At 49.8% G+C, this 12,321-nt stretch overlaps 1 protein-coding gene across 6 annotated transcripts in view; it reads left to right on the top strand.

The window, feature by feature from the left end:
* Nucleotides 1-12,321, top strand: part of LOC147703187 (uncharacterized) — a 901,849-nt gene that overhangs the window by 872,107 nt on the left and 17,421 nt on the right. For 4 of the 6 annotated variants that reach the window (XM_086931717.1, XM_086931714.1, XM_086931716.1 and 1 more), the window contains exon 15: nt 3,623-3,690. The exons of the other annotated variants lie outside the window; for them this stretch is intronic. In XM_086931717.1, the coding sequence (XP_086787843.1) occupies nt 3,623-3,689 (67 nt within the window). In that variant the 3' untranslated portion in view covers nt 3,690. The remainder of the gene's footprint in view (nt 1-3,622; nt 3,691-12,321) is intronic. 6 annotated transcript variants of the gene reach the window in all.

The following is a 12,321-nucleotide window of genomic DNA, read 5'->3' as shown; positions in this document are numbered from 1 at the left end:
GAGAAACTGGCTGCACACTTTTTTCATCCAAATGTGTTATCGATTGTAAGAATGCGTGCGTCGCTGGAATGCGTGCCTTGCCCAATTGACACGGTAATTTCTAATCAGCCCGAAATGTGGGGCAACATGTAGCCCCACGTCCAGCCGCACTGCTGCGATGTGCTTTATTTTCCGCGTTAGTTCGTTACATTTTTTAACAGGTAATATGTCTTTTTCATTATCATTTTCAGTCTTCAACTTCCAGTGTTTCTCAACATTTCATCCACTCGCATGCAAACGTCCTTATGCCATTTCCCAAGCTTCTAATGTTACTGTAGTGCCGAGGCCTCGTACTGAAACATGACTAGTGCATTGTACATTCCAGGCAGTGTTTATTAAAAACCTGATGCATTTCAGGCCAAAAGCCCTTCTTCAGGGGTAACTACGGCTAACGATAAAAATATATGCCATTAGTTTAAAGTACATATGCATGTGAATAGTACATTGATTTCATCTATAACATACACTTATTATTTCTTCAATTGTTGTTCAGTGTTCAGTATCATGAATGGCTACGACCCTTTGTTTTAAACATGTTTGAATAACCTCAAACGCTACTTATCTGCTATTTTAACACAATGACAATGGTGCCTCCACCTTTTTCCATGTCCCTTTTAAACCGACTAGTTGTTACTCTCTCTTATCTTCCTTTTATAAACCCCGTGACCAACAAACTTAGTCGTTCTATGCTTCTTTTACTAGTGTATACCGTTATTAGCGAGAAAACATTCATACCTGCCGTGATGTTTAAAACCCGGTTCTCCTCCTTTAACTTACATCTTCAAAAACCATTCTTCACGCCCTCACTTCCGTCCCTCTTATTCCTCGTCTCATCCTGACTCCGTTTACGTGCGAGTGGATGAAATGTTGAGAAACACTGGAAGTTGAAGACTGAAAATGATAATGAAAAAGACATATTACCTTAACGAACTAACGCGGAAAATAAAGCGCATCACAGCAGTGCGGCTGGACGTGGGGCTACCTGTTGAATATTCTCAGGTGAAGAATCTGTATGTAGAAAGTCTCTGCCAGAAAGATTGTTACCAAAGAGTAGTAACTTTTTATTTTGGTCTTCGTTCACTTTATAGACCCTCTACCAGGGGAGGGCCTCCTTTGATATCTACTCTAAGTTGTGGCAAATGCGAGTAGCGATATCCTTCAGAAGATCAGATTACTGATGCTCTTTATGGTGGATACTCTATTTAACTGCAAATTCTTCGCTGCCCTTTCATCTGCCTGTTTGGAGCAGCTTCTTTTTAGCATCTAAAAAAAGGTCAGCATGAAAGGCCGGTGCTTCTGTTCAACTCTGCAGCATCACTTTCGGATTGGTACAGAATAAGGTTAACACTGTACAGCGTACATTGGTGTGCGGGGGCAGTGCTAAAGAAATGTTTTCCATATCCAGTCTGGCACCTGGAGAGTATTCAGGTGAGAAATCTGCAGTTAGATAAGTACCCACCACTCCAGGCTCCCTACCATCTTATCCTAACTTCTTGCAGTTAGGGAGAAGCGAAGCAAAATGTTTTTGATCATCTGTTTAAGTTGGAGTGTTCAAGTGTTGGTTATCTTGGCCATGTAAATTCAAAAAATCTCCCATGACACTGTGAATTCTGTGTCTGGGGTTTGATATCCCTGTAAACAAGAAGGGTTGACTTCACCTATAGGTGATAAAGAAGAGGTCTGTCATTAGAAGGCTATTAGGGAGAGAATGACTAGCTCCTGCCTACTAAGGAGAATACCATCTAAAATGCTGCATATAAGCAACACTCCAGTGAATCACAATGCTAAACTGGTCTGGACCAACTGTGCACCTTAACAAAATAAAAGGAGGCCATCTGCTTCCCTGGAAGTTTGCTCTTAAAGGGGTTAAGTATTGCCCTATTGAGAACTTTATGGAAGACAGTGGAGTGGGTCAGGGCCAGTAAATGACTGGTGCAAACCTTCTGCTCTAGTATTTCAATGTTTCTTTCCTGTTTCTCATTTTTTAGTTTAGAACATTCTACCCCAAATAGCTGGAATTTAATATTAGCAATGTAGCCCTTCTTCCTGGGCTATAGCGGCTGTTAGATGCTCGCACCTGGGGCTCTTAACAATCGTTATTGCCCTTTTCAGTGGTCCATAATGCTTAAGTGTTGTTTCAGGACAGATTCCCTAGTGTGCTAGGCCTCCCTTGGTAATCTGATTGCTCAGTTTACCAGCGTTTGCTTCCTTTCTCTGCTACCTTTAGTTCCTCCTACAATGCATGGTTTATTATTTAGGATATTGTTCTCCATTCTACCTGCTTATGAATATTCAAGACAATTTTGTGAGAGAAGGAAAGTTACTAACCTATAAACCTAGTAGTTTTAAGTTATGGGCATTTATCTCAGAGTCCATACACATTGCACCCATTTCCCCAGGCTTCAAAGTGTAGTTGTAAAAGGCCTTTTCACTGTGATCACTTAAAGAACAAACTGCCTGCCTGGCCCTGCACAGCATGATAGGAAGACTGACGACACTAGGAATTTAAAAATGGTTCTGCCACTTTGCCAGTGTGTTTTCTAAAAATTGATCCAGTATTCTGGTATGTGTACGGAGATGTACTCCTTAAGTATTCAGAGAGACTATCCATGGCGGAGAACGAAGAGATAAATAAGTTTACATTTTGTGCTTCAGTCTGGTAGAGCTTCTTTACGTCTATATAGTAGTTTTCCTTCATCCTAGCTGGTAAAGGATCTATACTTGTTAATATTATTTCTCTGATTTAAATTTGTGTTCTAGGCAGTGCCTGTATGTTAGTGTAATCCACATTTAACTTGGTAAGTGGATTTTGCTGTCCAGTTAAATTTCCTTTTATACTGCCTACACAAGTGACTTGAAGTTAAATTTTGAAGCCTCAGTTTTGCAATTTTGACCTTGTTTGCTGTTTTGGGGAACTGAGTGGCTGAACTCCGGTGGGTCCCAAGATATCTATCCACTTTTGTATCAGTTTAATTAGCATATGGTAATGTATTCTACTGTAATCTACTAAGAGGCAGAGTGGCAAAATTTGTTTCTTAACTATGACATGAAATTGGTCTTAGACAACTCATTTCTGTTCGAGACTTGACTTGTGTCAGAGCAAGTTGTTTTTATGTACATTCTAGAATATGGCTGTTAAGCCTCCATTTCCATTTAGATGGTTTACCGAAGGTTTGAGAAGGGGCAGTAGAGAGTTATGACCTTCTGGTCTCAAGGTGAATTGGAAGCTTCTGTTCAGTTAGTGACAAACATTTTGACTTACAACTTTGGTAAAGGACAGCTAGGCATGCATGCCCGGTGGGTTTGTGTGCTTAGGATGGGGCTAGAGGTTTGCAGAGGGAATTAATTGTTACTTAGGAGGCTCCTGGGTATGCAATGGGAAATTCCAATAGTTTTGTGGAAAAGAAAGTCATACTTTTGCCAGTGTTATATGGTGAAAGGAGGTTTGAGACTTCAGGGTTCGTCAATAAATAGACTATCTTTTAAATCATTCAACTGGTTGCCTCTATGATCAGAGTAGTGCAATATGACTTTTTTGCCCTTCTAACTGCTTTGTGATACTCCCCTCATGTGTATTTTGCAGTGTGTATTGTCCTCATCGGTGTTGGATCTGCGCCATTGAAGTTCCAGATTCCGGCATATTCTTTTAAGGTTGGCAAGCTCTAGGTTGTTTCATTTGTTGGATGCTTTAACCTCTGGTATATGTTTAATTTCGTTTTGGGGTGGGGCTTTTTCTATCAAGTTTCTTGTTTGAATGTAGAGTTGAATCCTGCTATCTTATTTAGTTTTTGCTTTAACTATTTTGAAATTCATCGTATTTAATTTTTTGGTAAGGGAGAACCTTGTGGGCAGGCTTGTAAAGTTCCATGTTTTAGAGGTTGGAAGTGATGTGCGAATGATCTGTGTAGAAGCTGAGCTGGACACCTAGGTTGTTGGCTTCAGTTGTTTGCTAGATTGGACACATCTTGTCGCTAACTACTTTAGTCGAACCTCAGTTAGTGTTGTATAAATTAGTTAAACGTCTACAAGTAAAAAGATTTTTCTAGGCTATGGTTTAAAGCTGAAGTTAATAATATAACAGTTCCAGGAAATCCATGGTTGCTGAAATGTTTTAATTGATTGCGCACTATTTGAATATAGTGTGCATAATTAGATATTTGTAATGGATTGCTTTGCTCCACCAAACTAATCTATTTTGTAGAGAATTCAGTAGCCCCATAGAAACCATGGTAAAACATCTTCATTACAAAACTGGGTTTGAAAGACTCAATGTTTTAACGATTTGTCACTAAGTTGATTTAAAAGGTGTTATGCTGCTGAGTGATTTTTGATAGAACCTGATATTTCGCAGAACCTACTTACCATTAAGGATGCCACTGAGGATTTTCTCACCAGTGCTTGTGGCACAGCTTTGAGTAATCCTAAGGGCTTTTTTAATTTTTTGATTAAATCTGTTATTAACCATGCAATCGAAGTGCTGTTGGGGGAAGGAGGGTGGGTCCGATGTAGGTGGAGAGTGGTGCCGTAATGCTCCAGCCTGAACTTTGGCACTTCCTCTGAATGTGAAGTCAGAGCCTTGTATTACACCCACTGACATTGGTACCTTTTTATGTTCCCGGACATGGTTCTGGGCACCTCGCCTGATTTTTGTCCAATAACCAAAATTATTTTCAGCATTGTATATCCTTTTCAAAGGGTTATGTAACACACCACAACAGTTCATAGTTTGAGGGTTTCCACTTGTCTATGGTTGATGTCAGTTTTGTATTTCAACAATGTCTGTCTATGTTGCCTAGTCTTCAAACAAGACTCATTCCTGATGGGACATTTAGCTGCATGCATTCCAAGGCCAGGGGATGTGAAGTCAAGCCCTTCATGGTTAGGTCTGCAGGAGGCAAGGGCATTTCTACAATAACTCTTTGTCATGAAAGCCCACATTAGTATTCATAGACCTTCCGTAAAAGCACAAAAAACATAATCCAGTCTCTACCTCCGCCCATATGTCACTTTTGTTAAGGACTTCACAAAGTCTGGAGCATCTTTCTAGATTCTAGCTATGGTGTCCACTTTGGAGCCAGCAACCATAATTCATACAAGAATTTCTTTATTTTCCAGAACAAGGAAAAAACACAAGTTTTTGAAGGCAGTTTGGCCCATAGGCTGCAAAAGAATTACTATCCTGGGACAGAAAAGAAAACTGGCACCTCGCCTTTAAGACTTCCAAGAATCTAGGTACTTTGCCTTTAAGAACCTCAGAGAACCCATATGCTCCCAGCATGCACCACAGGTGACAGTTAGGTCATTTCTTTTTTCCGGCTCCTTATGTGCGGATCGTGGTTTGACGTCGAGGGAGGGACAGTTGACGTCGAGGCCATCTACGTTGAGGGACAAAGAACATGCTGGAGCCTCGGAGGAGGTAGTCGGTGCATCTCCTTCTCTCTCAAGATATTAGTCACCTGAACTTAATATTGTACAGATTTCATCGGAGGGCTCTCAGGAAGTTGGTGAAGATCCTCGGCGGAAGAAGGTGAAGTCTATCAGCAGTATTGGTTCGGACTACTCCTGTATCTACTCTTCTTCCTGTCTCAGTCTCCAGTTCGAACTCCTCGGAGATCTTCACGAAGATCGAGGACACCCACTGTGGTATCTTCAAGAAGAAGAACTCCACCAAGATCACGCTCTCCACGATCCTGTCTGAGGCATTCAAGGGACAGATCTAGATCCTTGCATTCTTCTTCAAGGAGAAGCCCTCGAAGACCTCGCACTAGGTCTACTTCGTCTTCCAAGTCCTCTAGGAGAGATTACTCTCCTACTTGTACTTATACACATCCATCACGGGTTTGTGGGCGATCTCCCTACCTTCAATGAGGTGTTATGTCGAGGAGCGAGCAAATATAGCGATGTCGGTCCCTAAGATATCCACCACGATGATCTTTGAGACCCTACATCACAGATCTGAAAGAGACACGTTAGTGATAGATTCCTTACCTTAGAATATCCCCAGGCGTCAGACTGGATCCGGAAACTTTTGCGTTGCAATACCCCTGCGCGTCGGTAGGCGTCGTCTGCGGCTCCTCGTCCGTCGGCGACGTTAGCGCCGGAATGACGTCGTCTGAGTACTTAGACGCCGCCCATGCGCGCTGACGTCAGTTCTTCTTTTTTCCACGCCAGCTAGCGCAGATCTGTAGAACCTCTACCCCCAGTCACTTCTTGTCTGAACTTTTGATCTTTTTGATCACTCTTTTTCTATCGAGTCTTCGAGACTATCGGTGCCGGTAGGGATGCCCGGGTTCAAGCCCTGCTCGAAGTGCGACCGACTGATGTCGGTCACGGACCCCCATCGCCGGTGCCTGAAGTGCTTAGGCCTCGACTATGACGATCGAACCTACTCCGACTGCCGGGCCCTGACGTTGAAGGCTAGGCGGGAGCGGTCCCGCAAGCGACTCAAGCTGAGTCAGTCAGCCCCGCGCCGCTCCAGGTCCCAGTGCCGGTCCCGGTCCCACGGGGGGTCGAGGGACAGGTCGCGAAGTCGGAGCCATCGAAGCTCCGTGAGTGGACACCGGTCGTCAGGCTCCAAGTCCTCAGGTAAGAGGCATGAGGTCGGAGCGACGTCATTGTTCCTCCGACCTGCCCCGACGCTCGCACAATGCGGCCGGGGGTTCGGGCTACACCGCCCACGTGGCTCCGCGAGAGTCGCAAGCGTCGCCGCCTGCCCCACACCTTCGGGTCCCTGGGCACGGCACGGCGGGAAGCCGGAGATTGAGCGGTACCTCATGGCCATGAGGTCCCTCCCTCCTCAGTCGGGTTCCGTGGCGCCTTCGGGCAAAACGGCCCCTACCGGAGGTCCTAGCGGGTCGGGTGCTTCGGCTCCGACGTTGCCGGGTGCTCAGCCCTGACGCCACCGGGTGCTTCGGCCCTGACGCTGCCGGCGACTTCGGTCTCGGCCGCGCAGGACCTCACCGGATCCGCTTCCGGATCCGGGTCGTCGCCGGTCGACCTTAAGACCTCACCCGCGCCGGCCCCACTAGTGTCGCGCCTGTTGTGGACGCCGTCCCAAACGCCTCCTTCGGTCCAACTCTGGCGCCACAGCGGCGCCGCTGGGCGCCGCATCCGACGGCCTTTGGAGATTTTTATTTCCACGAGGAGCCCCCGTCTGCTGATCCTGTTTTGCAGGGTACGGGTGACGAGGAGGAGGATTGGGAGGGGTCTGAGGACCCTCTGGCACTAGATTGCCAGTCTCAACAGGACTGGACATATGAGCTTGGGGAGGCCAGTGGTCTTGACACTTCGCCAGACACTGGATTTAGCTCCCCTCCGACTGAGGCTTCGGAGGCGGGCTCTACATATAGTGTAGTGTTGACGAAGGCAGCTAAGGCCTTAAACCTTAAGCTCCCCGTCGCGGCCGTGAGGACTAACCTCCTCACTGAGGTCCTCAAACCGCAGTCAAGCTCCAGTGAGCCTCTGCTGCCGTTCAATGAGGCCTTGTGTGACGTTCTTGTGGGCACTTGGTCCAAGCCCGCCACAGGTCCGCCTGTGGATAGAATCGTGGCCAGACGCTACCGCCCGGCCCCGGGCGACCCATGATTTTTGTCCACCCACCCCACCCTGAGAGTCTGGTTATCCAGGCCTCCAGCTCCCAAACCGCATTCCTGTCGGCCCCGACCGGCAGAGAATCCCAGAGATATGAACAGTTCGGGAAGAAGTGGTTCTCGTCTGTTAGCTTAGGGCTGCGGTCTGTGAATACCGCCTGTCTCTTGGGCCGCTACACCCACACTCTGTGGGACACGGTTGCGGAGGTGCTGCCACAATGCCCGGAGGATGTCCAGGCTAAACTCGCCCAAACCCTTGCGGAGGGCCGAGATGCAGCACGCTTTTCTATCCGGTGTGAACTGGACACAACTGACTCACTGGGCAGGGCGATGGCAACGACTGTGGCGGTTCGACGCCACGCCTGGTTGCGGTCCGCCAACTTCTCGGCCGATGTCCAGGCCACACTCCTGGACATGCCGTTTGATGGCCATTGCCTCTTCAAATACAAGGCAGACCATGCGCTGGAACGTTTTAAGGACTCCAGGGCTACGGCCAAGTCCTTGGGTCTCGCGGCCCCACGCCAGCAATCGGGTGCCTTTCGCTCCTTTCGTGGCCACGGAAGGGGCGCCCCCCACGTACTGCCAGCCACGCGCCGCAAAATGTTCAACAGCGCGGTGGCGGACGTGGAAACCGCTGTGGCGGCGGTCGGGGACAACGGCGAGGCCAGTCCACACCTCCCGCAGCAGCACCCGCCTCCAAACCTTCCTAGTCAGTTTTCAGGCCCATGTGACGCCTGTGGGAGGCAGGGTTCGCCATCACCTCTCCCACTGGCGCACAGTCACTTTGGACAGGTGGGTGCTGCAGATCGTCCGAAGGGGCTACTCCCTCCCCTTCGAGGCGACCCCTCCATCCATGCCACCGCAATGCCACCGCGTGTCGGGGGATCACTTGCAACTTCTGCAAGAGGAAGTCACGGCCCTCTTGGCCAAGGGGGCCATCGAGCGCGTTCCTGGGCCAGAAGTAGGGTGTGGATGTTACTCCCACTACTTCCTGGTACCCAAGAAGGGCAAAGGGGGCCTACGCCCTACCTTGGACCTGCGGAACGTCAACGGCTTCCTCCGGGAGAAGTTCAAGATGCTGACTTTGGCTCAGGTCCTAGCTGCCCTGGACCCGGAAGACTGGATGGTAGCGTTGGACTTGCAGGACGCTTATTTTCACATCCCCTTCCTGCCGGCCCACCGGCGTTACCTGCGGTTCACAGTAGGCCAAAAGCACTTTCAGTTTACAGTGCTCCCCTTCGGCCTTACCAGCGCCCCACGGGTGTTCACGAAAGTGATGGCGGTGGTCTCAGCTCATCTGCGCAGGTTAAGGTTTCAGTCTTCCGCTACCTCGACGACTGGTTGTTAAAAACGGGCTCGCCCCAGATAGTCGTCAGCCACCTCCAGACTACGGCCGACCTCCTGCATTTGCTGGGGTTCTCCATCAATGTGCTGAAGTCGCACCTGTGTCCCTCTCAGAAGCTCCTCTTCATCGGAGCGATTCTCGACTCGGCGCAGTTTCGGGCTTCGAACAGCAGGTTCGGGATATACAGGCTATGATTCCAATCTTCCAGCTGTTATCCCGAGTCTCGGTCAGGTTGACGCTGCGGCTTCTGGGGCTGATGGCCTCCTGCATCCTTCTGGTGCATCACGCCCGGTGGCGGATGCGGGCTCTGCAGTGGGACCTGAAGTTTCAGTGGGCCCAGCATCAGGGCAACCTGTCCGATCATGTCTTGATCTCGGAGGGCACTGCGAGACAACTGCAGTGGTGGCTCATGGACCGCGATTGGGTCAGTGGCTGATCCCTCTCCCTACCCCACCCGGAGCACGTAGTTGTGACGGACGCGTCCCTCCAGGACTGGGGAGGCCACATGGGCGAGGCAGAGATCGGAGGCCTCTGGTCTCCGGCGGAGTCCCGGCTCCCTATCAACCTTTTGGAGCTGCGGGCGATTCGTCTAGCACTGAAGGCATTCCTCCCCTTTGTCAACGGGAGTGTAGTGCAAGTGTTCACCGACAACACCACCGCCATGTGGTACTGCAACAAAAAGGGCGGAGTTGGGTCGTGGACCCTTTGCCAGGAGGCTCTGCGCCTCTGGCAGTGGCTGGAACGTCAGGGCGTGACTTTGACGGTTCAACACCTGGCAGGTTCTCTGAACGCCAGGGCGGACGAACTCAGCCGTCGGTGCTCGATGGACCACGAATGGCGTCTGAACTCGGACGTGGCGCAAGGCCTCTTTCTGCGATGGGGAGAGCCTTGGTTAGATCTATTCGCCACAGAAGAGAACGCGCAATGTCGTCAGTTCTGCGCGTTGGAGTTTCCAAGACGGCACTCGCATGGCGACGCCTTTCGGCGCGAGTGGAGTTGCGGTCTGTTATACGCCTTTCCGCCTATACCACTTCTGCCCAGAGTGCTGAAGAAGATCAGGCGCGACCGGGCCCAAGTTATCCTTGTGGCTCCGGACTGGGCTCGAAGGTACTGGTATCCCGAGCTACTCAGCATGTCAGTCGGTCCCCCGATCCGCCTGCCCCTTCAGGAGGACCTTCTGTTGCAGCAGCAGGGGACGGTCCTCCACCCGAACCTGTCCAGTCTCCACCTCCATGCTTGGAGATTGAGCGACGGCAGTTGAGGCCATTTGACTTGCCTCCTGAAGTCTGTGATGCAATTCTGGCAGCCAGGCGTCCCTCCACAAAGTCGGTATACGCCTGTCTGTGGAACAGATTTGTGGCATGGTGCACAGCAAAGGCTGTGGATCCTCTTTCTGCCCCTCTTTCCGAGGTTCTTCTTTTTCTTCTCTCTTGCCCAGCAGGGCTCTACTCTGGGCACTATCAAGGGCTACCTTTCGGCCTTTCTAAGGCTTCCTGATCAGCCTTCTTTGTTCAAGTCCCCAATTGTAACAAGATTCTTGAAGGGCATCGCACACATGTATCCACCTGTTCCGTTTGTGATGCCTCAGTGGGACTTGAACCTGGTTCTAACCTTCTTGATGTGTGCTCCCTTTGAGCCCCTTCATTCTTGTCCTCTCCGTCTCCTGACTTTAAAGACGGCTTTCCTGGTTGCCATCACCTCTGCCAGGAGAGTGAGTGAGCTCCAGGCTCTTTCTGTCCAACCCCCTTTCATGTCCATTCATCCTGACAAGGTGGTTCTAAGGACTAGGCCTTCTTTCCTGCCCAAAGTAGTTTCTGCTTTTCACATCGGGCAGTCCATCACCCTCCCCTCCTTCTTCCCGCCTCCGTATCCCTCAAAGGATGAAGAGCGGCTCCATCGTCTGGACCCAAAACGTGCGCTTTCATTTTATATGGATCTCACACGCCAGTTCCGGGTGGATGACCAACTGTTTGTTGGCTACGTGGGTGCGAAGAAGGGACGGGCGTGTGTAAACGAACCATCTCTCGGTGGGTCGTTCTGTGCATCAAAGCGTGCTACTCTTTGGCTCGGAAGGAGCCTCCTGTTGGGCTGAGGGCCCATTCCACTCGGGCCACGGCGGCTACTACTGCCCTGGGCCGGGGAGTGCCTTTGCGGGACATTTGCCAGGCGGCTACGTGGGCCTCGCTGCACACCTTTGCGAGGCACTACTGCCTGGACAGTCAAGTCCGGAGGGATGGCTTCTTTGGCCGTTCTGTCCTCCAGGACTTTCTGGTGTAGGAATGTATTGGTTCGCAGACCCACCACCGGGGTTGGTATTGCTGGGGTATCTATTCTAAGGTAAGGAATCTAACACTAACGTGTTTCTTTCAGATGAACAAGTTACTTACCTTCGGTAACGATATATCTGTAAAACATTAGTTAGTGTTAGATTCCTTACCGAACCCACCCATCCTCCCCGTTCTGCGAACTGATACCTAGGGTTAAGGACATCCCTTTCAGGGCCCTAGTTTCAAATGGCACCAGTGTTGGTTCTCTCATGGCTCTGCGTTTTCTGGCGCGGAAAAGCTGTGTACAAAGAACTGACGTCAGCGCGCGGAGGCGGCGTCTATATACTCCAGCGACGTCATCACGGCGCACGACGCCGACGACTGACGCGGAGCCGCAGGGGACGCCTGCAGACGACGCCTACCGACGCGCAGGGGTACTGCTACGCAAAAGTTTCCGGATCCAGACTGACGCCTGGGGATATTCTAAGGTAAGGAATCTAACACTAACTAATGTTTCTTACAGATATATCGTTACCGAAGGTAAGTAACTTGTTCCTCTGTTCCTCACTTGGATTTCTCACCGATTCACCTGCCCAAAGTGGGGGTGAGAACCGGTGGGGGCAGTTCCTTAAAGTAACAACAGGCCTGGGTAGGCTCACAAAGGTGGCAGCTGTTTGAAGAATCCCCTTCGTGGACCCTTGCCATCCTGGGGAAGGAGGCTTACCACCTCGTCCCAGGATGTGCATTGTTTCAGGCCCCCAAGAGCAGCAGGCTCTCGACCCAGGGCACCAGAAACATGTCTGGTGGTGACACCTGAAAGCAGCCACTTAGCCTGGACACTAGTGGTAGTTCGTTTTTATGGGGTCGTCTCTAAGATGCCACCTATGTGCATTTTTTATTAAATCCCACACTGGCATCAGTGTGGGTTTAATGTGCTGAGAAGTTTGATACCAAAGTTCTCAGTTTTCAGTGCAGCCATTATTGTTCTTTGGAGTTCGTAATGACAAACTCCCAGCTCCATATACTCTTAATGGCAGCACTGCACTTACAATGTCTAAGAATGGCCTTAGACACTTTAGGG

This window comes from Lissotriton vulgaris, chromosome 7 (genome assembly GCF_964263255.1).
Source record: "Lissotriton vulgaris chromosome 7, aLisVul1.2, whole genome shotgun sequence".
NCBI classification, from domain to species: domain Eukaryota; kingdom Metazoa; phylum Chordata; class Amphibia; order Caudata; family Salamandridae; genus Lissotriton; species Lissotriton vulgaris.
The sequence above is the reverse complement of the archived record's forward strand: the minus strand, read 5'-3'. Positions and strand labels throughout refer to the sequence as shown.